Below are 25,056 nucleotides of genomic sequence, written 5' to 3'. Positions count from 1 at the left end.
GCCCCAAGGGCTCCAGGACAGGCTCTCTTGGTTCAATAAACCAGTTCCCAGGAAGCGTAGCATTACAAGACACAGTGCAAATATGCCATAGCAAGAGTCCCAGAACATAGTCTATTTATCACCCCCAGTGCACGCAGGCCTTCAAATCCCACAACATATAATCATTCAGCCTAGCGCATACCACATTCCAGCATCTTCCACCACACCCAGACTCTTCTTCAGCCAGACAGCCACCCCAACCCTCCCTGCTGGAGTGTAACCCCAGTCTTCCCAGCAGGAGCACCCCACCACCAACACTCTCCTGGGAATTCATCCTCACCAGGGAAACAGCCATCACTCTCCCCATGCTATTAACCAGTCATCTCAGACAAGTCCACAGGGAGACCTAGCCCTCAGCCCTCTCCAGCATGGAGATGTCAGCAGGTAAACAATCCCACTATCCTTGCTTTCAACTCCCTTTAGCCCTTGGCTCCAGCTCAAGAAGATCAGCCAGCAAATGCCATGCCATGCCTCCTCCTCTATCTCCTCCCATTGCTGCTGCCTCCTTCAGGAACTTCCTATAACTCTAATCTTCCTGATCCTTTATAGCCCCAGGTGCTGCCTTGCCCTCTAACTGGCCAACTGGGAGCACCCGTACTGGCATGGAGGGAGAGGGGAAGGGCTGGACCTGTTTTATTTAAAGGACCCAGCTACCCTGTGACACGTTCCAAGAATCAGATGGAGTAGATGAATCTTTCAGCGGGATAAAGAACTGGTTCAGCCTAAACCGTTTCAGTCTGAAATCCTTCGCACCAGTGTGGGCATAGAGATGCTGAAACAGCCCCAAAGGCTCATTGCAGCTCCATGGAGCACTGGGAGCCTTTTGAAACCTCCAAGAATCCACTGGTTCTGGGAGCCATGCCTGGGACTGTAGGGTAGATTTTTGGAGGGCCTTATAACTGAAGTGGTTTTGAGCAGCACTAATGTGAATGTAGGGCAAGCCTGCAATGGTTCTTAAAGTGATTCAGCATGGCTGGTGTGGACACACTCGTTTGAGATTACTTTGGTTCATTACAACAGGTTCAGCGATTTCAAGCTGACAGAGTTTGTGCAGCATCCATGCTTTCCCACATGTTCTGTGACATGCTGTGTGTTCACTGATATCCCCACACAGTTTAACATTAATAATAACCTGCCCCCCAGCCATTTGTGATTTGCTGATAAGAAAAACATCCAAGGATGCAAAGTTAAGTTCAAAGATTTCTTTATTAAAATACCTTTTCCAAATTCCAAATTCACTGTAATAACATTTTATTGGGGGGGGTGGGAGGGTTGATGGGATGCTCGAATGTATATTTGCCAACAGAGATGTGCTACAAACCCCATGTTGTCTGTGAAAGGTTTAAATGTTTTATGATACAAGCAACCTTTTCCTAGGGAAAAATAAATTAAAAAGATACTAGTCGGTAAGAAACTGAACAGTTTAAGCTTTGGGGGGAAGGAGGGAAGAAATCCTTTGCTTTTAAAGGAGATACATATCTTTTCTGTTCCAGAGCCTTTGATATAGAGCTTAAAGCAGTAAATATATATATGAGTCCATATGTCATCTCTCTGTAAGAATGACTTAGATCCTTGTTGGTTTAATTATTTTAAATGCTATTTGTCATTTAAAACAAGAGCCTTCTTATCTATGTCCCTGATCCTGCAATTGAATCTGCAGTGATACATGGGAACAGATTGCAGGATCGGGACCCACTTTACAGTCTGAAAAAAAAAATCTCTGTTTGGGGTTTTTGTTTGTTTGGATTTTCTTTGCATCAATAAACCTGAGATTAGTATGAACTGCAAAGTTCTGATCTGGATCCAAACTTCTCCAAAGTACTGGAGTGTTTGGATCCACAGCTTTCTTTGAGCCTGTTATTGAAACAGGGAACAGCCACCAGGATGGAATCTGGATGTGGTGCTGATCTTCAAAAGCATGGAAGCAAGGTGTTGGTTTGGCATATTGTAGAGATAAAGTAGGGACAGGTATGAGGTTACAATCTGGACCCAAATAAGCTTCTGAACTTTAATGAAGTTTGGGGATAGGATTTGGAAAAGGGTTTAGCTTCAGGCCCAAATCTGTTGACCCGGGACCCAACATCTGTGATCTATATTTTGTCTAATCTGGACTGTGATGTGCAGTCATTCTTTTGAGAAAGAACCAATATGCCAACCAGCTCAATGAGCAGTGAACCTTTTAGATACAAGAAGTGATTTAACAAAGAACAAGGAATATTTGTATTTCTAATAATGTAGGCACTTGGTAAAGTTCTGAAACTCTGTACAGTTATTAAGTTTTTAAAAAGCCCAGAATGTACTCTTACTCTATGCTCCCACCTCCCCAGAGCAGGATGAAATGGAGGATAGAGAAACAAAACTCTTTTAGTGAGAGAAATGAACCATGTGGGGGATATTGGTCATTGGTTTCCATAGGCACTTTCCCATTTGAATCTTTATTCGTAATTTTTTAAAAGTACATGCTTTAGGAATGTCCCTGTTGTTCACCCTGAGGAAATGAACATTGAAGAGAGGAGCCAGGCAGGTTCATAAATAAGTGCCATAAAGCTTTTGAAACAGGCACATCATCTCGCATCTTGTTTTTGTCTCCCAGCAGTTGATGTTTCCGATGACTCTGTTAAGTGGCATCAGGAGAACCTTCTATTCTCTATTAGCAATGAGGAGGGGAAAAAAGCTAATAAGCATAAATTTAAAAAAAACTCTTGGATCAATGAAATTGCATAAAGAGATGAAATATAACAACTCTTCCAAGAGCTGCACAATCAGCTAAGCAATCATCATGTCTCCTCTTCAAAGTCATTCAACATCTCCATGGTACAGAGAGGAAATAGACACCATGATATTTACGCTAACATTTTCAAACTGCTTGCCTATAGTTAAGCACCTAAATCTATGTTTGGGCACTGACTAATAAATAAGTGGCCAGATTTTCAGTTCTGCAAGTGGGTGGAGAATTGGAGACATTTGTCTCCAGGATGGTACGTTCTGTATTAGTACAAATGTACACCTGAAAGTACAATGTGTCCTAAGTGATGCTAATCAGTCCACGTTCACCACCAGGACAAAATAAAACAAACAAACAAGTAAAAATGACAGGGGAGAATAAGAAGTCAGAATGTATGGCTGCAGCAAATCCAGCACAATACCAAATTAGTATTTGGCGAAGTGGCTATCTCATTGTTAAGATATTTCCTTCAATATGTTTTCAGAAACTAAGACCATTAAATAACTTAGAAAGATTGCCAGCTTTGATTCCAGGAAGGAAACCTCCTCCCAGTTCCTCTCTTAGTAATTCAATTAATTTACTCCAGACACTTTAGGTAAAAAAAAATTCAAAGACACCCATTTCTTTTGCAAACACTTCCTATGGATGGAACTTAAGATCTAAAATCCTGTAGCAGACAAGAAACACAGAAGAGGCCACAAGCCCAAAGTTTGGATATAGTTCTGAATATTCCTCAAGTCCAACGTGTTCAGGCCCAGGTTACTTTGGTCTGTGCCTCTCTCTAATCAGAACTTGGACTGCAATTTGATTTTAACCTATTTAAATAATTCAGGCCTCGACTGGATTTGTCTAACATGTTGACTTAAATGAGATCAAAACCTTACCGTGAATCTGTGTAATGTCAATGTAGTTGTCAATGTGTGGCATTTTTTAAAGCACTGGGCTCACTTTTATCGTGGCCTCACACGGCGTGGAGGGAGCAAAGTTCTTCATTGTTTTCATGCTGGATTAGACTTATTCTGACAGTGACACAACTTCTTAGGGGCTGAGGTTGGTGTAATGGAGGGGGGAGAGCTCATTATAAAGCTGTTTTCTTCATTTTTTTTTCTTCAACGCAGCAGTTCTTGGCTTTGCCTTATGACTTCCTCACCATTAACGCAGAACATCATAATCTAATAGGTTTATTAGAAGCCAGTGGGACAGCATTACTTGAATTTGAAGTAAGAAGCACACACCAAGGGTCAGATTTCAAGCACCCACAACCATTGCTGAAGTCAAAAGGAAGGCATGTGCCCACACCTCTGAAACCCAGACTCCAAATAGGGGTTCAGTCCCACAGTCCTTACTCCCATCTGTCCCCCGCAATACATTTGTATGGTGTATTGCCACAAAAATCCCCACTGTGTCATATTATCTCCATGAAAATGTCAAATCATGAGTCTTCGGGCTTGTCTACGCTATCGGGTGAGGTCGATCTAAGAGACGCTACTTCAGCTATGTGAATAACGTGGCTGAAGTCGACGTACTTAGATCAACTTACCGCGGTGTCTTCACTGTGGTAATTCAACAGCTGACGCTCTCCCGTCAACTCCACTTGCGCTTCTCATTCTGGTGGAGTACCGAAGTCGACGGGAGAGTGCTCAGCAGTCGATTTATCGCGTCTATACTAGATGTGATAAATGGGCCCCCGCTGGATCAATCGCTGCCTGCTGATTCGGCAGGTAGTGTAGACAAGCCCTTCTTTTCAAGACCTACACTCTGACATGTAGCTATAGCCAGGAAACCTGCTATCTGGGCATTACTTTCTTTCCTGAACATGTTCCCTTTGATTAGGATGCCACAGTTTCAGGCCTGGAGACCAAAGGCCTCTATCCACATATCAGGGGCAGCAAGAGCAGCAGCAGGGCCAGTCTCCCCTGCAGAGAGATCTTCCACCTCCCCCAAGATCTTCTCCAGACTTCTAAAGTAGAAAACTGCCTGGAAAGGAAGGTTAAGCCACTTGATCATGTTATTAGGACTCTTTTTGCTTTGATAGGCAGGGTCAGCAACTCCCCTCGGTTGGACTCTACCTGTGAGGCATGGCAGAGCATAGTGCTGCAGGAAAATAAGCTACAGAAGAGAAGTACTTCAATAAAACGAGGCGAGAAGGCACAGCCAGAATCTCTCCATCTCTTTTCTCTCTGCACTTTTACGTTGCCTGAGCAATGTTGAGAAGAAAAGAAAAGAAAAAAAAAGAAAAGAAAAGAAAAAACCCACGAGGAAATTCACTTTCTGATCCCCACTGTGGCTCATTTATGTGAAGATAAAGAAACACTCTGGATTGCTCCTGATCAGCAGGAAAAGAACAAAGGCCTGATGGTGCTTTTTAATCCAGAGTTGGCCCTGCGAGCAGACCTGGGCCCTGTCCGCACAAGCCCTGGTGATTCAAATAGCTATTTAAATCAGGAGAAGTTACAGTATTTAACTGCAACAGGGATGCCTAGCAGGGTGTTTCCTGTCCGATAACGTTATGTCAGAGTTTCTAGGGGATGCCTGTGTATTGCACAAGTGCCATTTCCTGGGAAGTATCGCGCTCACCCTCAGAGGTTAAGTTTAGTGGTATATGCACATCCTGATCCTGCACATCTGTGTGCTGTCCATGTGAACCCCAAGGGCATATCGCTGGGGAAAAGTCAGGTAACATGCACAGCTTATTCCAAAGCAGGTTTTTCTTTTGTGTATTGATGAGAAACTAAAAATGTTTGGGACAGTCTGTTGAATTTTACAGGAGATCTTATTACTACTCTCCAGCTGCAAACAGGAATTTATGCAAGCAAGGAAAATGCAGCCCTAAATCCAACTCCTCTCATCTAGTTTGCCAGGAGATGGTAAAATGTCAGGGTCCAATTAATTAAAGCCAAAATTATTTACATAGGGTGCTGAGGTGTTTTCACTGCAGCCCATTCAAGAACCAAAGCAGCCTCTATATGGCTCCAGGTAATGGCTTCTAGACTCAATTTTGGTAATTGAAAAAATCATCAAAATTATCAAAATGATGGCACATCAATGGCACCTTTCATACAAAGATCTCGGAGTGCTTTGCAAACATGAATTAATGAAGCCACTCAGCACTCTCGTGAGGGAGATATTAAATTCCTTTTGCCCAACTGTAAAACAGTGATGAATGATTGGGTCAAGGCCAGACAAGTCAATGACAGAGCTGGCCACAGAACCCAGGAGGACTGACTGTCCCCTGGCTCACTTACTCTGTACCTTACAAGTATTGGGAAATACCTGTGTAAGTTCTATACAGCAAGGGCTCAGTTCACGTTAGCAGCTAGAGTGTATGTGGAACTCTGCTTGATGTAGCAGTTATGGATAAGGGTGCAAACAAAGGCCTCAATGCTGCATGCTCAGAACCTCTTACTGAAGTCCAAGGGTGCAGAAGATATGCAGCCTTGGCTCCAACAGGCAATCCAGAGCACTGAGAAAGGACAATGCCTCCCATTCAGGTCCATGCCAGCTGTTTGCTGCAGTTACTTCTCTCCACCTTCTCCTGTGTATACTCAGCCCTTATCCCGACGAAAGATTTAAAAAAAAAAAAAAATTCTCCTCTGTGACACCATGAGGTTGCATCCTTGCAATTGGGTGGAGAACGAGGCTTGATTTATTTTTAGAAGATAGAGAGCAAAGTAAAACCCCAAACCTTTAGATGACAATGAAAAATAAACCCTATTTGCCTATTAAAATCCGCCTGTTTATTGTAACACACTCCATGACCTTCAATGCTCTGCCAATGGACTGTAAACAATACAGAGGTTTTCTTTTGTATCCCATGTGGACTTGAGTGCTGATGGAAGGTGGAGGCCCCTGCCTTTCAGAGCCGGAGAACAAGTCTACACTACAAAATTAAGTCAACCTAAGTCATGTCGACATACAGCCACCGCAGTAATTAAATCACTTTTCCATTTCCGGCCTACACTCCTTATGTCGGCAGTGCATGTCCTCACCAGGAGCACTTGCACAGAGTTAACTGTCAGTATGGGGCATTGTGGGACAACTTCTGAAAGGCAACAAACAGTCAATGTAAGCAACGCAATGTCTACACTAACACTGCGTCAACCTAACTACATTGACCTAAGTGCTACGCCTCTCCCGGAGGTGGAGTTATGAAGTCGGTGTAGCGGGTGAGTTACATCGATGGGAGCTACATTTTAGTGTAGACGCTTACAGAGTTCGGTGGACGTAAGGCAGCTTATGACGACCTAACTCTGTAATGTAGACCAGGCCTGAACGTGTATTGTTAGCTGAGAGAGAGTGCTACTGTGATTGTTATTTACAAGTCTCCTATTTGCTACAGTTGGTTTTTTTAAGCAAATGCTCCTGAGTCATATAAAATAAGTGGCAGGAAAAATACACTCCCGCCCTGCTTTGTGGGAGGGATCTTATACCTACAGGCACACTTCCTCTGAGCCTGGGGCTGACCCTGCCTACCCTTGAGACTGCCTCCAACCTTGTCCCAACAGGTATCTGAGCTCTACCAGCTGCCTTTTAGGGATTCAACCATCTTGTCTAAGACCAGGAGGCAACTGGGCCTCTGCAGTGTCCCTCAATATGTGGCAGTTCCTCCCTCCTTTTCTTTTTCAAGAGTTACCTTTGAAAACTCCCTGTTCTTCAAATCAAATCCTAGAGGACTATAATCAGGATTTTGCCTGAGTAAGGACTGAGCAAAAGACCTCAGAGTTTAGCCTCTGGATAGGCTCCTCCTCTCTTTCTCTTTCTCTCTCTAGTCTTATGAGGGCAGGTTTGATCATAGTATGGTTTTCATTGTGTGCTTCTCAATTATTCTTTTAAAATCAGATTATAAATATATCAGGGCAGGGACTGTCTCTTTCTGTGTGTTTACCCAGTGCCTGGCCCATTTTGGGTGCTAACACAACAGCACTAGTAATAATAATTAATAACCATGATATTACCGAACAGCACCCTGGGGACATAGTCGGAAAGTATTTGTTCAATAACGTTAATATCATTATTTCTGGAGTGCTTGTACTTCGTCTTTTGCATTTCAGCAGAGCCAAGTGATCATTCATTTGAGGCATTTAGCCACTCATTCTCTCCACAAATTGGCTTTTCCTCTGATTAGTTTGGTGTTCAAAGCTATTCATCGTATCATTCCTTGACTGGTAGATTGTCCATTAAATTTGAGCTGCAGTGGTTAGTTTGGCTGGGCTCTTACACCACATGGTGTTGCTCCGGTTCCCTGATTGGATGATCGTAATAATGTCAGCATTTGCTTTCCATTAATATTTGTTTAGAATGTCACAGTCTCCATCAACAATCCTGCCAGTCGGCCCGTCTTCTAATATCCTGGTTGAAGGTGCTACATAGCACAGGTCAGGAGCACAGGCAGAGTTGAACGCAAGCTTCGGCTCGAGCCAATAGTCACAGTCAGGAAATCCCCTCGCTCTACACCTTAAGAAGGAAATCACACCTGCAAATGGTAAAAATCTCCCAGCGTTCATGTGCGGGCACACTCCTTGGGAAGGAGACACAATTGGTGCTAGCCCCACTGTTGTTTTTCCAGCTAAGGTTCTAAACACCCTTTTTTCATTCGCCTCTTTTCCCACTTGACACTGATGCTATTACTCCACAGGCTGGCCAGCCCAGCAGGCCCTCACATCCATCCTCAAGTGGTTCAGCACCATCATGCTCTTGAATACATCAGCCCAGTGGAAGTCTGAGGACATTCCCAAGCTTGGCTCTGCTGTGTCAGAGCGCACACCCCTGCAACCAAGCCAAATCTGCACAGTTGTGTTTTTTCATGTGTAAACTCCCCTTTCGAAGAGTCATCATGGACCAACTGTGCTTTATAGTGGCTTTCTCAAATACCAGTTATTTCATATGACTTTTAGTGCTCACTGCTATATAAATATATCAGAGAAAACCTGGCCAATAAGGATATAAATGAAAGTGCTAAGTAGTACATTTCCAAAGTATTGCAAACAATACAAAAATATAATACCCTTCAATGTTATTTCGCTGATCAAACGGTTATCCCAATCTAATTTCCCAATCTCTTATTCCTCAAATAAACTGTATACTTACAGAGTGTCTGTTTTCCCCAGAATCTGCAAAATAAAATATAGTTTAGAAATTGAATGGCACATTTGAAAGGGATCAGCTTTACATACAAATAAATGAGAATTCAGGGTTAAATTTTCTTGCATTGCACTTGGTAATTTTGCAGTGACATAAACCAGCTAGCTGGAAAGTTTGAGGGGCAGTTACTCCCCCACACCTGCTCCATGTAGGGACTCAAAAAGGCAGAAGTCTGTCTGAGTGACAAAATATTCCCTCCTGAGAATACAAGCAGCTGTTGCACGTGACAGAAACTTCCTTTTAGAGGCAAGTTATCATGGGTGATATGCTCTACTTCCCACTCCTAGATGGTTTGTCTGATGCAGGCTGGGTGAGGTAATATCTTTTATGGGACCAACTTCTGTTGATGAGAGAGAGAAGCTTTTGAGCTTACACAGAGCTCTTCTTCAGGCCTGGGAAACTTACTCAGAGTATCACAGCTAAATACAAGATGAAACAGATTGTTTAGCATAAGTAGTTAACACATATTTCAAAGGACCATTCAAGATGCAGTGCCAGGGAGGGAAGTGGTCAGAGAATCCTGAGAAGGGTACAAATGCCAAAGAAAAAGGAGATCCCCAAAAGATACCCAAGATTTAATTAATAAAAAGATTCTTCAGCCTGGTCCAAAGCCTCCCGAAGGCAATGGGCGTCTTTCCATTCAACTTCAGTGGGCTTTGGATCAGGCCCCTTGTGTTTATGTTTAGTGTGGATTTAACGATTGCCATCTGAAAAAAAACAAAACTTCTGTGTTGCTACGGAAATGTTCCCCATCTAAAAAGTGGGTGTGTAGAGAGGTTAGGAGAGCGACTCGTCTTTCTCTTAGATGGGGTTATCATACTTGTTTAAAGTAGTATGTTTGTGTGATCTACTGATCCTTGTTGCACAGGAGATACACACTAGTGTTCAATTCCAGTGAATGCTTTTTGGCACAATGAGGTTCAATGCAGAATGACCACGGCAAGCACGGTGGACTAATACACAGAGCAAGTGATTGGGGTCAGGACTTCACATTAATCCTGGCTCTGGCACAATTTGCTGTGTGAATTTGGACAAGTCACTTAACCTTCCTTTAGCTCAGTTTACCCATTTTTAAAATTGCATATAATAATCTTAACCTACTCCACGGGGTGTGATGCTTAATTAATTCAAATTCAAAAAGCCCATGGAAATCCCTGAATGAAAGACACTATGCAAATACAAAAAGATGGTGGCTATGGCTAGTGAACAGTTTAGTAGGTCTCACCCTGAAGATGTTTTCTTTGACATCCAATGTAAATTCACCTTTGTTCAGTTTCATCCTGTTACTCAAAGTTGTATGTTCTTGTACCATGATAAATAATTCCCCTCACAGCTTCATGGCTGTGCCAGTCACATTTTTGTGACCAGTTAAGTCCCTTCTTAGCAAAGTAGATGTACATAAGATTTCTATTATCAGCATTTTTATTACATTAGAATTATGACTGTCTTATTTAACTGTTCATTTACATTCCCGGAGTTCTGCCTAAAGGAAGTGTTGCTTGGTGTCTTTAGCCCTACCACCTGATCTCAGAAATCGGAGTCTGCACTCAGTCACATTGTTTTTATGCCAATGCAACTCCATTGACTTCAATACAAAATTGGACCCAATCGTCTTATCCCGTCTGAGAGGAGCAATAGAAAAGATTTTTGGAAAATATGCAAAAGCTTTTTGATTGCTGGATGTAGATACAGCTCAAAACAATAATGCCATTTACCCACTGCTAAATCAAAGTCGAACTTGAAATGGACAAAACTAGCTATATTATTTATGAAACAGCTTATTAAGGAGAATGCATGCAAAGCCTCAGTCACTGTGTATCGTGCTATCACAAAGGAGGAAATTATAAATATTACATATTTCCCAAACTTCAAGTGGACAGATGTTTGCTAATCCAAAGCTACTTTGTCCTATGTGACAACAACAGATCACCCACCGCCTTATAACTGTGTCACCCAAGATCAAAAGGCATGTGGCCAATAACTAGTTGGGTTTCTAGGTAAACACCATTGCTCCTGTCAGGGAAATGTCACACAACTGCGTTTGTGGTCTGAGGGATACCACTTTGGCTGTTAGAGGTCTAAGTGATTTCTGCAAAGTTGTGAACCAGGTAAACACAAATATTCTGTAATTAAACTATAGGGCTGCCTAGTTGGTGCTTTTTGCAGAAGCCATTAATGTTTTACAAAACTTTTTTTCCTTATTGTAACCTTTAAATACATATACAGTGATTTTTTTTATCTAAACCAAACTGGATTTTATAGTTACGTTGGGAAATACTGGTGTTTTCGAAGGAAACAGAGCTTACTCCTATGAAAGGAGGCAGGAAAAGGTGCAGAGATATTCTGGGTTCTGATCACGTATGGGTAGAGTTGCCAATTTTCTTCCAGAGCAGCGGTAATGGGTTCTGTTATGGGCACCAGGGAATAAATGACCTGAAGTTACAAATACCGTGGTTGAGGAGATATTTGCCAAGTATTAAAGAGGTAGTGTACATGTACGAGTTACTGAGGACTAAAAGTTCTTTTTTTCTCAATGGTGTATTAGGCTCAAATACTACATTTGCATGATGGAAACAAATACTGAATTTGCCACATAGCATGAATGCCAGCCCTGTTAGGCTTTGCTATATATTTCCAAATATAGCTACTGGGTATTTGGGAGCATGGAGGCCCATTCACGCTTAGAGAGAGATTTGCAAGTCTCATAAGTATATATCAACCAGACAGAGGCTATGTTTAGATTCAGTCATGTGTCCATGATGGATTGATTGAGAGTATAGAGAAAAGGGGGGGTTAAAGAGTGATCTGAGTTAAAGCAAGAGAAACCTGCAGTAGCTCCATTGCACAGATTGCATAGCCCCAAGGATGCCATTACACATGAGTACACACATATTTTGCCTTAAATTTGGGGTTCAGCTGAACCCAGAAACTCCATGCATACGTAGATGGGGCTGAAACCACTAAGCTTTGCCTTGGTTTCAGCTGAAAACTAGAAGCATGCCCACACTACAAAATTTGGGTCCAGCTATGAACTTTGCATGCCACACAATAGAGAACTGTTCAGATCCAGATTTCAATTCACACATTACTGGAGAAGAGAGTCTAGACAGAAGATTTTGACCCAGAGCTGGATCTTGAATACCCCAGAGCAGGTAAGCTGTTGGCTCTGGGGGATATTGTTGTGGGCTCAGATTTAGTTTAAAAAAAAAAACGTCACCACAGGGCTTATAGTTTCCACCTCTTCCAGGTTGGCAGAAAATTTGGCCAACCAGGGCCGAGCTTTGCAATTTGCAATGAAGTCCCAAACCAGGTGAGTTTCCTTTGGTGTCTTGTTTTGCTGATAAAGATTTTTCACCACTCTAGTGAATATTCTCCCAGCTCAATACAAAGGTACTGTACGACATCTGGAGCCTGGCAGCAGGAAAATGGTAGAGCAGATTTCCTGATTACCGGGGCCAACTTCTAATAGCTTGTTTCAACCCGCCCAATGCAGTAGGGATTTCTCATGCCTCTTTCCGCTGGGGAATATTTGTTTTTCCACAGTATATTGTTGGTTGCAATAGGATTCTTAAAACTTCCTGTCTCGCCGCTGCAACTGCCTCTCAGTTACTGATTCGTTTTTCCAGTGTAAGCAGACCTGGGTTTAGCTATGTATTTTGTGTGCTAGATTTCCCTTTTCCCAAAGAGGGATTAAAAATAGAGAGCAGTCCAGGAACCCCATGGTAATGAATCACAATCAGCTCTGTGATGCCACAGAGGATGGATGGGTGGGTCCATCCAATGCCCACCCAAAGTCATTGAAAACCTTCCCATAGACATCAGTGGATTTTGGACCAGACCCTTAGAGGAAATACACTGAACAAGCAGGAATTCACAAATATACTTTGTGGGAAATAGTGTGTCCTTAAAAGCTTAGGAAGGTCTCTGAGCACTGAGTGGTTGCTGTGGGACAGAGATGGATACAAAACTCCACCCACCCCAAAAAAATCCCTTTCCAAAGTGCATTTGGAGCAAGGAGCATTTTGAGGACCTTCATCAAGAGCCGTCCTGACAGGGGGTCCTTGTCAGAGTGAAGCTGCAATATCAGAAGCACTAATATGGGTGGCATTCTGAGAGGTCATTCTCAGAAAAGCAACTGATGTAGGGTTTGGTTGTTTGGGACTTAAAGCGTCCATGTTTCCCATAAAGCCTTAAAGTAGACACCTACGTGCTTGAGAAAAAAATGTGATGCATTAAAGAAACAGAAGTTTTAAACTAAGCTCTGACGCCATCTTGCCATATCTTTACAGGCCTGTGGCTTGGAATCAGATGGACCTTTCGCTGGGCAGGGCAGCTTCCACTCATTGTTTCAGGGCTTGACATAGATGTGATAATGCAGAGTCCTCAGTAAAGAAATCCATGTACTGAAATTGCTCCTGTGCCATACAGGTGACTGTATCCGGAGTGCAGCTGAGTAGACTGAGGTCTCCTGCTATTTAATTTTAAACCAAGATCGGCCTGAAGAGATTTGAATTTCACACTCTGCCGCTTTCCTCTACAGAACCCCAGGTATGAACCAGAAAAAACGTTTGGGGGTTTGAAATGCAGAACTGACTTTGTACATCTCAGGCCCATCTCTACACCCAACCCTCTAGGTAGCCATTGACATTGCATATTGGGGTGAACTAGGAAATCAGCACAGTAACGAGGCTGGGACACAGAAACTAGAGGAGGTGAAGTCGGGGCCTCAGAATGGCATTTACAAGAGGAAATGGAAACGGGGTAAGAGCAGGCAATACAACACTAGAACTCTGACAACCAAGGAGGAGGCTCAGATACTCAGAGGACTGACTGGCAATGAGAAAAAGGGGCAGTAAAGTTCAGAAGTAGGGTTGCCAATATTGGTTGGCTGTATTCCTGGAGGTTTCATCACATGACAATCTTTAATTCCTGGAGACTCCAGGACAATCCAGGAGGGTTGGCAACCCTATGCAGAACCCCAGCCACTTTATGACTCAGGACAGGGAGGATCTCTGGTTCCCTAAGTTCTCTGAGCTGGAAGGTCAAGATGTGCTAGTCACTGAGAGGACCTTGCAGCACACACTAGTGACAGCACAGTCAGAAGGGAAAGCCAAAACAGAGTCTGGCTCAGTTATCACATCAAATTGTATCAACAAAGCAACAGTTAGTGACCTCTGACATCCCATGCAACTTCTTCCCCCACAGGAGATTCACACTACAAAATTCTCATTGGTCATAATAAATTCTCTGGAAAGGCAAAATTATACATGAAGCCCTGTAATGGGCGCTGTCTCTGATTAAAAAACTGAAGTGGCCTTGAATCGCGTAATAATATAATATTTAGCACCCATATAACTAGGGCTCTACCAAACTCATGGCCATGAAAAATGTAATCCAGAAATCTGGTCCTCCCCCCTGTGAAATTTGGTCTTTTGTGTGCTTTCACCCTACACTACACAGATTTCACAGGGGAGACCAGCATTTCTCAAACTGGGGGTCCTGACCCAAAAGAAGGTTGTGGGGGGGGGGTCACAAGGGGGGAGGGTTTTTAGGGGGGTTGTGGTATTGCAACCCTTACTTGTGCGTGGCTGCCTACAGAGCTGGGTGGCCAGAGAGCAGCAGCTGTTGGCCAGGCACCGAGCTTTGAGGCAGTGCCCTGCCAGCAGCAGCACAGAAGTAAGCGTGGCAATACCATACCAGGCCACCCTTCCTTCTGCACTGCTGCTGGGCTCCTTGCCACAGCGCAGAAGTTAAGGGTAGCACTACTGCAACCCCGCTACACTAACCTTGCAATCCCCCCACAACTCCTTTTTGGGCCAGGACCCCTACAATTACAACACTGACATTTCAGATTTAAATATCTGAAGTCATGACATTTACAGTTTTTAAAACCCTATGACCATGAAATTGACCAAAATGGACTGTGAATTTGGTAGGGCCCTACATATAACACTTAACATCTTCAAAGCAATGTGACCAGTATCAGCTCATTAATCCACACTATGCCCCAAAGCAATTAGGCAGGCGAGTGTTATCCCCAATTTATGAGTGAGGAAAGAGTCCAGCAGCCACAAGGTCCACACTTAGGCCTGGTCTACACTTAAAAATTAGATCAACCTAGCTGTGTCTCACCGTGACCGCTGTAGTTAGGTTGACTTAACCCTCTGTGTAGACACAGCTAGGTCGATGGAAGGATTCTTCTGACCACCTAGCTACTGCTTCTCCGAGAGATGGATTAACTACATTAACGGAAAACCCCCATCAACATGTGTCGACATAGGAAGCGTCTACACCACAGTGCTATAGTGGCAGAGCGATGCCGCTATAGCATAGACCTGGCCTCGGTCAGTGGCAGAGTTAGGATTAGAATCAGAAGTTCTTGGCTCTCTGTACCATACTCAGACCATACTGCCTCTCTGATTATCTGACAGACTAATGGCTACTGTGCTACAGACCCCATTAGTTACCCTCAGAAGAACCACATCTTTTTAAATACTGAGGACCAAATTCTCCTTTACAATAAGACCCCTTTACACTTCCCTGGAAGAATAAAGGGGACATTAACGTGGATTTCATTGTAATTTATACCTACTGCCAGAGGGGCCTTAGTGTAAATGAGAAACAGGGCTTATCCAGACATGGCATTATTCAGGAATAGCTCCATGTATGGGTGCTCTTATTCTGGAATGAGAGTCTCTTGTTCCTGGATTAATCCAAGTGGATTAAGATGAACAGGAACAAGGCCATTTTATTCTGGAATAAGAGCATTCACACGAGTTATTCTGGAATAGCTATTATGCATTAAATTCACACCTGACCTTAATCCAAACTAACTTTCAATAGTAAGCAAGCCCTCAGGCCCACTGAGATCGATGCCTGTTTAAAAAACAGCCTGCTGCCTCGCTGTACCAATGTGTGTTAGATATAGCAAGTATGACAGAAAGAAAAAGTGTTGAAGTGTTAGCATTATGCTCAGACAGATGATGCAACATTAATCTGAATCAGTTAACTCCCTGCCATGGAATAACAGTAATACTTTGCACTTATGACAGATTTCAGAGTAGCAGCCGTGTTAGTCTGTATCCGCAAAAAGAAAAGGAGGACTTGTGGCACGTTAGAGACTAACAAATTCATTTGAGCATAAGCTTTCGTGAGCTACAGGTCAAAATAAATTTGTTAGTCTCTAAGGTGCCACAAGTACTCCTTTTCACTTTGCACTTATGGCATCTTTCAGTCATGGATCTCAAGGCTCTTCACAAATATTAAGCTCATCCACCCAACATCCTCTGTAAAATGGAGAGAATCCCAATTAAGCCAAGTGCTCTCATAGCCCGTATCAATGAATGTATCCTCCCAACATTCTGTATTGCAGGGAAGTAGCAGACAGGTCAAGAGACTTGCCCAAGGTCACACGTGGGTCAGTGGGAGGGACAGGAATATAACTCAGATGGCCTAACTCCTAGTCCCTCACTCTGACCCCAAGACAACACTGATTCCTCCAGAAGAGGACCCAGGATAAGCTCTCATTGAAAACATTTCAGCTGCTTTCCCCCCCACCCCACCCCTTTTTTTTTTTTTTTAAGTAGAAGACTTTAGTTGGGGGTGGAGGTAGAGGAATAGGGTAATTTATTTTGAGAACTTGACAGTGAATTTGAGATGGGCTCCAAGGTTCTGAGTCTAATTAAGTTTCTGGGTGCTTTTCACCCTAATTCTGTTTTACATGGTCATAGAGGATGGGTTAGCCTATTTGATTCTGGATACCACAGCTGGCTCACCCAACATACCAGACATCATAGGCTCATCCCCTAAAAACAGCTTCCCTGAGCTCATCTGTTCTTCCCAGTCAAGGGTCTGATACTGCAGAGTGCTGGGCAGCTCCTGTAAGGTATTAGGCTGAAGACTCAGCCCCCATTGGCATCAAACCGATTGATGTCAATGGAGGTTGGGGGTCCCCAGCACCTCATAGGAGGCACCCAGCATCTTGCAAGATCGGGCTCTAAAACATTCATCAGTTTGAATGGCTGAACATGTCCCTGCTGTACAGGGACCCTGAACCCTGCCACATCTGTGTGTACCCTTTACTACAGTGCTATCATGCAGCCTAGCCATAAACAAAGTAAATATGATGTTGAAATATGTAATGTAGCCATCCAAAACTACTGCACGCCTGTGTGATGTCCTGCTTATCTATTTGAAACACTTTTCCTGTGTGTCAGTCAGGAAAAACAAATGCGATTAGAACAATACGCTGTTATTAAGTTTCCAAAAATAACTGAAAATGTAGAATGTTATGTATAAGGGAGCAGGTGGACTGTAAGATTAAGGGGGTGCTTGCGTCTCATCTGTCCAATTCAGCCCAGACTTTCAATCGAATCTCATTTTGCTGGACTTCCTGCCTTACAACAAATACAGGTTTATAAGTGCCTTGAATAATAATCCTCTCAAACACGCTTGATCTGATGAATTAGGTCTTGCAAAAGGTCTCTGCCGTACATACAGCTCTCTCCACTCTGGGAAAAGGAATGGAATCATGAAAGGCATAATACTTCTGGCTTCACCACCCTGGCACAAAGAAAGAAGTACACAGTCTGTTTCTGCATTCCATTAAGGGCCTGATCCAAAGCCCATGGGTCAGTGGGAATCTTTTCATTGACTTCAATGGGCTTTGGGTCAGATTCCTGAAATCTGCAGTCTTACAAACCCACAAGGGCTGCTCTCTGCCATGTAACTGACCTCTTCTTTAGGATAAAGGCTATTTTGCTTTTTGGTGAAAGAAAGAGGGAGTGTGGACTAGTGGTTATAGCAATGAACTGGGAATCAGAACTCCTAGGCTCTATTCCCAGCTTTGCCATTGTCCATCTATGTGACTCTAAGCAAATGACTCAATCTCTCTGTTTACTCAGCTGAAAAATGGAGATAAAACTGACCTACTGTGCCTCACGTGCTAAAACTAAGTAAGATTTTTGAAGTATTGTGTGATTCTCAGAGGGGAGGTTCTATAGAATTGCAAACTGTGTATGGCGGGGAAGGACAATCCCAGATGAAAATTGAAAAATAGAAAAACAAACGTGACATGCACCACGAAAGCCACATGGCAAGAAAAAAAGAAAAACTGGCCAGACTACAGGCTGACATTTACAAATAGATATTTCCTAATACAAAGGAGATGGAAGGAAATCCTCTCTGATGGAGTGTTTGACAAGCTAGCAGGAAGCACCCTTAACCTAGGTGTCTCTGGAATTTCAGCGCTGCCACAGCAACTGTCGATAGTCACCAGCAGTAAGATAGCTGCTGGGATCCAGGTACAGAGAAGGATCCTTGCTGACCTCAGAATCTGCCAGGAGGAAGTGGGTAGTGTCCACAATTTGGAGGGAATCTGATTATATTAAAAAAGAAATTAAGTATGATAACATTGCTTCAAAGTTGTTAGGTTTAGGGGCAGAATGGGGTGGAGGCTGCAATACAGATGTGTGGGAGTTATATATATTTTTAAAATAACTATTATTAAGACAGGAAAACAGAAGAAATACCCCAAACTACATAGTATTCTACAGTATCAGAAAAAGTGAGCCACTAGCATATTTCAGCCGGGGAGGACAGATTTGGGCTGGTGCTAGCATTCTAAAAAGATACATGCGTACACAGCATTTTGAAGCTGCGGCTTGGGTTGGGCTTGGGCTCTGAAGCCTACTGAATGGAGTGGGCTTCAAAAAAAACCAACCCCCTCCCCGGCAAACCCTGAACAAGATAAATATTAGCAATTGGAAATGAGCTAAATTCAGAACACAAACCCCAAACCCGCACAAATTTTGGGCAAGTTCAAATCCAGATTCAGATCCAGATCTGAAGCAGCCCTTTTTGGGAGATACAAAATGAATGGATTAATGGAGCAGATGTTCCAGTTGTTAATCTCACCACACTGGGGGAAATCACAAAGATGCTATGAAATGTATCAGCACTTAAATGTTCTTAGCTGCTATGTGGGATGTGTCCATAGGACCTCAATGTCGCTTTTCTATATCCTTTACCTTCTAACCTATCTAGATACAAATGCTTCCAAACTTCCTTCATGTGTTTAATTTTTCACTAGCTTACTTACCATTATTAGCTTTTCTGATTTCACTATATACTGTATCAGTCCCCTTCTTTACAGGAGCTGGAAAATGTATTGGCACAGAATCAATTTATTTCCTTTTTTTGTTTGCGTTATGTTAAACTCCTTACACAAACAGAACACACTGTTTTACTTTTAGAGGAAACCGTTATATAAACAGCAATGCGCCATTCCATGTCGGGATGAAAAAGCAGCTGTTCCCCCGATCCTCCCCGTGTCTATGTTATAGAGAGATGGACCCTCTCTAGTTAACGTTGAAATTAGCTTCCCATTATAAATTTGATTCTCCCTCTCACTCACACACACACATGCACAAGTTTCCCCAGCATTAAACTGATCCTCAGATTTTTCAAGGAATATCTTACCCTAGGGTAAAGCTTTTCCCTCAATAGTTTCCCTCAAACTGGACAAGCTGCTTTAGGGTGACTAGACAGCAAATGTGAAAAATCAGGAGAGGGGTGGGGGGTAATAGGAACCTATATAAGAAAAAGACCCCAAAATAGAGACTGTCCCTATAAAATTGGGACATCTGGTCACCCTAAGCTGCTTTAAGTGACGTGAGGGCTCACAAAATGAGGTCTGCGTTCTGAAAACTGCTCACATGCTCTGTGCTTCTTCTAGTTAAATCTTCCTTTCATGGAGCTGCTTTAGTTTTGTGGAAAGGCTCAAGGAACGTTCGCACACTCAGAGCTCCAGTGTTCAGGATCAACGACATTTTTACAAAAGGGAGATCCCCCAGTTCATGGTGGTGGAGTGGGAATATGCAAGACAGTTCCAAATTTACCATGCCAGTGCATGAGCTGAAGACAGAGTGGAAGGGAAGGCTGAGAAGGTATGGATAGGCAGGAGAGACTGAGGGAAGAATAGACAGAGATTGAAGCCTCAAAAGACTAATGTTACTGGGTTTCTTCCTCCAAAATGCTATAGCTGGCCTTACCCACACAAGTTCCATACAGCTGAGGCTGCAGAAGAATCCTCAGGAAAGTTTTCCTCCTGGTTCTGAGGTTCCCGTTTTTATCTACTATGGTAAATCCTGCAACGAGCTTTTATTCTGGGTGGGACCATCCAAAAATACCAAATTAAAAAAACCCAAGAAAGACTTTTGCTGTCTGATGCTTGTTTAAGATCCTTTTTGTGGATCACTGTCATAAACACGGGTGCTCCTTCTGGCAGAGGTGAGGCAGGGTTGAGCCAGCTGCCAGCACAACTCAGATTCCCAACATCTTCATTATCTACTGCGGCAACACAGCTGTGGTTACCATGTGAATCTAACATGGTTCTAAAGAAAAAAATCCCTGGGTCACGGCAGCCGGGGAACTGTGCTAACAACAACTCTGTTTTAAATACTTCCTAGTATGGTTCTGGTCCTTGAATAGACAAAGGCTTTTAGTTTTATGAGGGCTTCTTGAAGGGCCCCACCATGCGAATCTCATGGGCACAGGTAGATTTTTTTATAGAGACTCCCATATTTATTCTGCAGTCAAACTGAGAATCAGGATAATGAATTGTTAAATAGCAGCTCAGTGTTTCATGCACCTTGGGAACACATTCTGCAATCCCAGAAAGATTTATTTTGAATTAATTTTAAATAATTCTGCTAAACACACTTTAGACACTGAGGGCTAAGTGCTGTTGAAGTCAATTCCAAAACTCCCACTGATTTCAATAGCAGCAGGATCCGAATTTCAGCAACCCTTAATCACAACACATAGTGGCATAAAATCAAAATAAATTGGACAGAACTGAAATAATCAAAACCATCTCAGGGCCTGATATATATATATATTTAACCTTTCATAAGTTGATCTTTTCCTAGCCCCCGGTAAATGTGCTAGTAGAAAGGACTTAAAAATAATGACATTTTGTTCCAAATGACCTTATAATGCTGCACCCTGCAATTGACTAACTAGCTATAGAAGTAAAAGGAGGGGCATGTTCTTACTGAGCCAAGGTTAGCAGTTTCTCCCTTCCCCTTTTAGGGATATTTCCTGACAATATTTTAGCTTTGGTCTTTGTTTTCCTTGTGTTAACAATAAAGGGTCTGACTCATTGCACAGTATTGTGTCACAATTAACTTAGAAAAGATATGCAATATGTTTTTGTTAAGCATAGTCTCTCCTTCAAGATTTATTACACCAGTCCCCATCACCAGCACATCTTAAAATATCAAATCAGCAAACAACTCTAACCTCCCAAAAATAATGCTATATCCAATACTTAGCTAGCCACTTTCATTAGAGGAGCCCATCGCTGCTCACAAAGCATAATCCCAAATTTAAATAAATAATCCCAAATTTACAGATGGAGAAAAATGAGGCACTGAAGCCTTGTCTACATTAGCTTTTCTTCTGGCAGATTTACCACCCTTAATAATGCTGGTGCAGCTTTCGTGTGAGCAATGATGAAGTGCAGAAATGCTTTCCACAGCCACTGCATATTTACCACCATAAGGTGGTCAAGAATATTCAGCAATCCTAGAAAAGTGATCTGTCGGGAGAGATTTGGTTTGAGGGAAAAGGGCAAAATGTTAATAGCTCTTTAATGCTGACAGACATCATTCTATATCTGGACTTTTTGGGAGGTGAGGGGATGTTTAATTAATCCTTATCCTCAAAACTGCCCCAAAGGTTACTATTATGCATTAATTATTGATCTTGCTCCCCTTGAGGTCAATGGGAGTTTTGATGCTGACTTCAGTGGCTGCAGGAATAGACCTTTGTATAATTAGATATAGTAATTTAGAGCCTGATCCTGAGTGATTGAGGAATACCTGAGTTCCCATTGAAGGCCATGGGAATTGAATGTATTCACCATCTTGCAGGGTCGGGTCCTTCCTTAATCTGCTGTTGATAAAATTGAAAGTAAAATGTAATCTCCTGGGTGAAGAGGCTGCCTGCTGCACTCTTAACTCTGAATGCTGCCTTCTGGATGAGGAGTGCATCCGTCCAGAGTAGAATGTAAGCCTAGCTTTGTTGTTGTGTACTTTGCCCTTGTTCAGAAAATAGACAGAGCCAGAGGAGATTTAATTGCTTAATATTTGAGGCCTTAAATTAAGTCTGAGGCTCTTGAAGTGTTCGCTCAGAACAGAGGCGCTGGTCATTGTCGTGGTAACAGAGACATGAAAGAACACTGTGTCTTGAAGTAGAATCTGAGCAACCTCAACGTGATAAAAGCATTGATGGGAATCCAGGGGCCAAAGCCCTTTATATGGGTGAGAGTAGTTACTGAAAAAGTATTTTAAAAAACAACCCCTGGCCTTACTCCTCTCTCTCCCTGAGACTAAGGCCATGTCTATGCTTCCAAGTTGACAGCAACACAGCTATGCCTCTTCAGCTGTGCCACTGTAAGAGCACTTGTGTCGCCATGTTATGCCTACAGGAGAGCATCTTCTGACAACATGGCGCTATGCATATGAGCGCTTCTGCCGGCAAAACTTATGCCCCTCAATTGTGTTTTCACACCCCTGAGCGACAAACGTTTTGTCAACGTAAGTGCTAGTGGCCTAAATCTTATCCTGTATGGTGCAATGCAGAGGTGAAAGAATAAGTCTTTTGCATAGACTGCTGTTTGGTTTCATATAACAGCTTCCACTCTAGCAGTATCTCAAAATGCTTGGCCCAGTAACACAGCAGGCACTGGTAGTCCAGTGACCATACACAGAAAGAAAGCACTTATATGCTAACCGGTAGCTTTTGTCTTGTCTACACTACAAAAAACTGCAACAGTGTAAGATTTAAGCATGCTGAGTTGCATGATTTAGTCCTGCAGGACAGACAGGACCAAGCCATGCTTTAATCAGACTCCTGAACCATGAGACAGATTGTACAGTCCAAGGCTAACTTGAAACAGTATCACATAGTTAAAACATGGTCCAATCCCATTTAAAACAGGGTCTTTTAAAAATGTCAGTGCACTACTGTAATTTAACTAGATCGAGTTAATATGGCAGTTTGTGTAGTACAGACTGGACCTTCCTCTCTCAATAATATTTTTCTAACATCCTAGCCTGAGTTGGATGCTGGCTCAGATGCAAAGGTTATCCCCATTCTTTTAGGCGTTCGTTAACTTGCCCCTAACAAAGATCTTAGTTTAACATTTCATCTGATAGAAAGTACCTCTTACAACATTCTACGCCCTTGTACTGCACTGGGCATGACTAGAGGTGTGTGAAACATTTGTAACTCTGGACTAGTAAAGGCTGGGACATGGCTTAACATCCTGAATGGTTTTCATTTATTCCTAACTGCTTAGGCTTTTATGTGTGTTCTGAACAATTTGCCCACTTTCTGCACAAGGAGACTGAGGATACCATGATGCTTTGGGTGAGGGGAAAAATTGAGTTGTAAGTGTCATCATTGGGAATAGGATCCAGCAAGACAATTACCTCAAAGGCCGGGAGGAGATTCACTGTAATGCCATGCTAAGAGTTCTGGCTACCACCATCATTATTATTTGTATTACCAGAGTGCATGGGAGCCCTAGTTACGGAGCAGGGCTCTGCTGTGCTAAGTTCTGTACCACGGAACTTAAGACATGCAACAATGGGGCCTACACATTTACCCAACTTGTGAACTCAACTGTAAGAAGTATGTAAAAGTTCATAAGATGTTACAATAACCTATAACAACAAATGTTGATGGGAAAAGGTGCAAAAGGGAGACAGATGAATTGAGTTAATCTAAATTAAAAAGGCCTACTGATATCATTCATGGACTGTATTGAATTTATGCTGGTTAAAAACAGGAGATGAGGAGCCAGAAGTCAATAAGCCAAAATTAGTATGTCGGATATGAAGCCTAATTAATGGACAAAATGAGGGGATGGGCTATTCCATCTTCCACTCCCTTTCTGGGGTCCTTAAAAGAAAGAATTGGAGGGGAAGCCTGAAAGAACAAAGGAAGAACAGACGAAATACAGATGGAGGCTATTAGAGCGAGCTTCACCATCATGATGGCCAACCCCACCATTTTCTGGGATCCCAGGCCTTCATCATTCTGATCCTAAGAGGTGTCCTGACCAGAACGGGCCAGACAACATTCCCACCCCATCGGCCCAACCACCAGCACCTGGGATGACAATTATTACCATTTAAGAGACTGTCAAATGGTGGGGGAGAGGGGCTTCCTTCTAAAAAACTGTCTATAGCTAAATGGAAAGGGAACAAGGTATGTTGTTCAAATGAAAACCCTATTTAATACTTTACATTTCAAATGCTTTAACTGTTTTTCCTTTTTTTCTGTATCTTTAAGATACAAAGGGTTTTTAATGGTGTGTTTGCCATGGCGGTAAGTGGCTGTGGTCTCTGGATACCAAGCCCTGGACCTTGTTTAACACTGGACAGGGACTGGGTTGTGGTAACACCTTTAGCCCATATATTCCCTCTGAATTAATACCACTGACAGCAGGAGGCTGTTACCAGGGCAGCCAACATTCTCACTTCCCTACACTCTCACTGGGTATGTGTGCGCACGCTACAGACCCTTACTGCAGCAACAAACGGGGGTTTTCCATCACTCTCGTAAATCTCCTCGAGAGGCAGAAGCTGTGTCTGCAGAATTAGGTTGACATGAGTTTTAGACATAGACCAAGCCTCTGTTTCCCTGCAGGCCTCCAGCTCTCCTCAGGCTGTAAGGGACGAATCACAGTTCCTGCTCTCTACCTCCTTGATCTCTCAGCAGGCTCAGCAGTGGGTGGGGACACTCCCCGGTTCCCTGCAGGGTGGGCAGCCCCTCCCTCTCCCTCCTCCTGTGGGCTGTAGAGGCTGAAGCCACCCAAGAAAGTTTAAAAAAAAAATTAAGTGCCCCTCCATGAGCTTTGAGCCCACAACACGCAGACCCACAGCAGGCTGCTTTCTGCTTAGAACCCCAGCTCCAGCTGGTAGCCCAGCCTAGCTAAAGATCTTATGTGGAAGGGCACAGGAGAATCATGGAGGAAAGGGAAAGTACTGGTTGGCTCTGGTAACAGCAGTCCTTGCATCACTGAGAGCTATTACCAAGGAACTACCATGCATAGAGCATAGGACCTACTCCTGCTCCCA

General features: G+C 43.0%; 1 protein-coding gene across 12 annotated transcripts in view; it reads right to left on the bottom strand.

Moving 5' to 3' along the window:
- PECAM1 (platelet and endothelial cell adhesion molecule 1) overlaps positions 1 to 25,056 on the bottom strand; it is a 69,929-nt gene that overhangs the window by 5,799 nt on the left and 39,074 nt on the right. For 6 of the 12 annotated variants that reach the window (XM_077833314.1, XM_077833311.1, XM_077833308.1 and 3 more), the window contains one exon: positions 8,852 to 8,874. In XM_077833314.1, coding sequence (XP_077689440.1) covers positions 8,852 to 8,874 — 23 coding nt within the window. Of the gene's footprint in view, positions 1 to 1,226; positions 8,238 to 8,851; positions 8,875 to 25,056 lie in introns of those variants that run through there. The other 6 variants (XM_077833313.1, XM_077833318.1, XM_077833312.1 and 3 more) reach the window with 3 other exon arrangements.

Source organism: Eretmochelys imbricata, chromosome 14 (assembly GCF_965152235.1).
Source record: "Eretmochelys imbricata isolate rEreImb1 chromosome 14, rEreImb1.hap1, whole genome shotgun sequence".
Classification (NCBI taxonomy): domain Eukaryota; kingdom Metazoa; phylum Chordata; order Testudines; family Cheloniidae; genus Eretmochelys; species Eretmochelys imbricata.
Note: the sequence above shows the minus strand (reverse complement) of the source record. Positions and strands in the feature narration are given on the sequence as shown.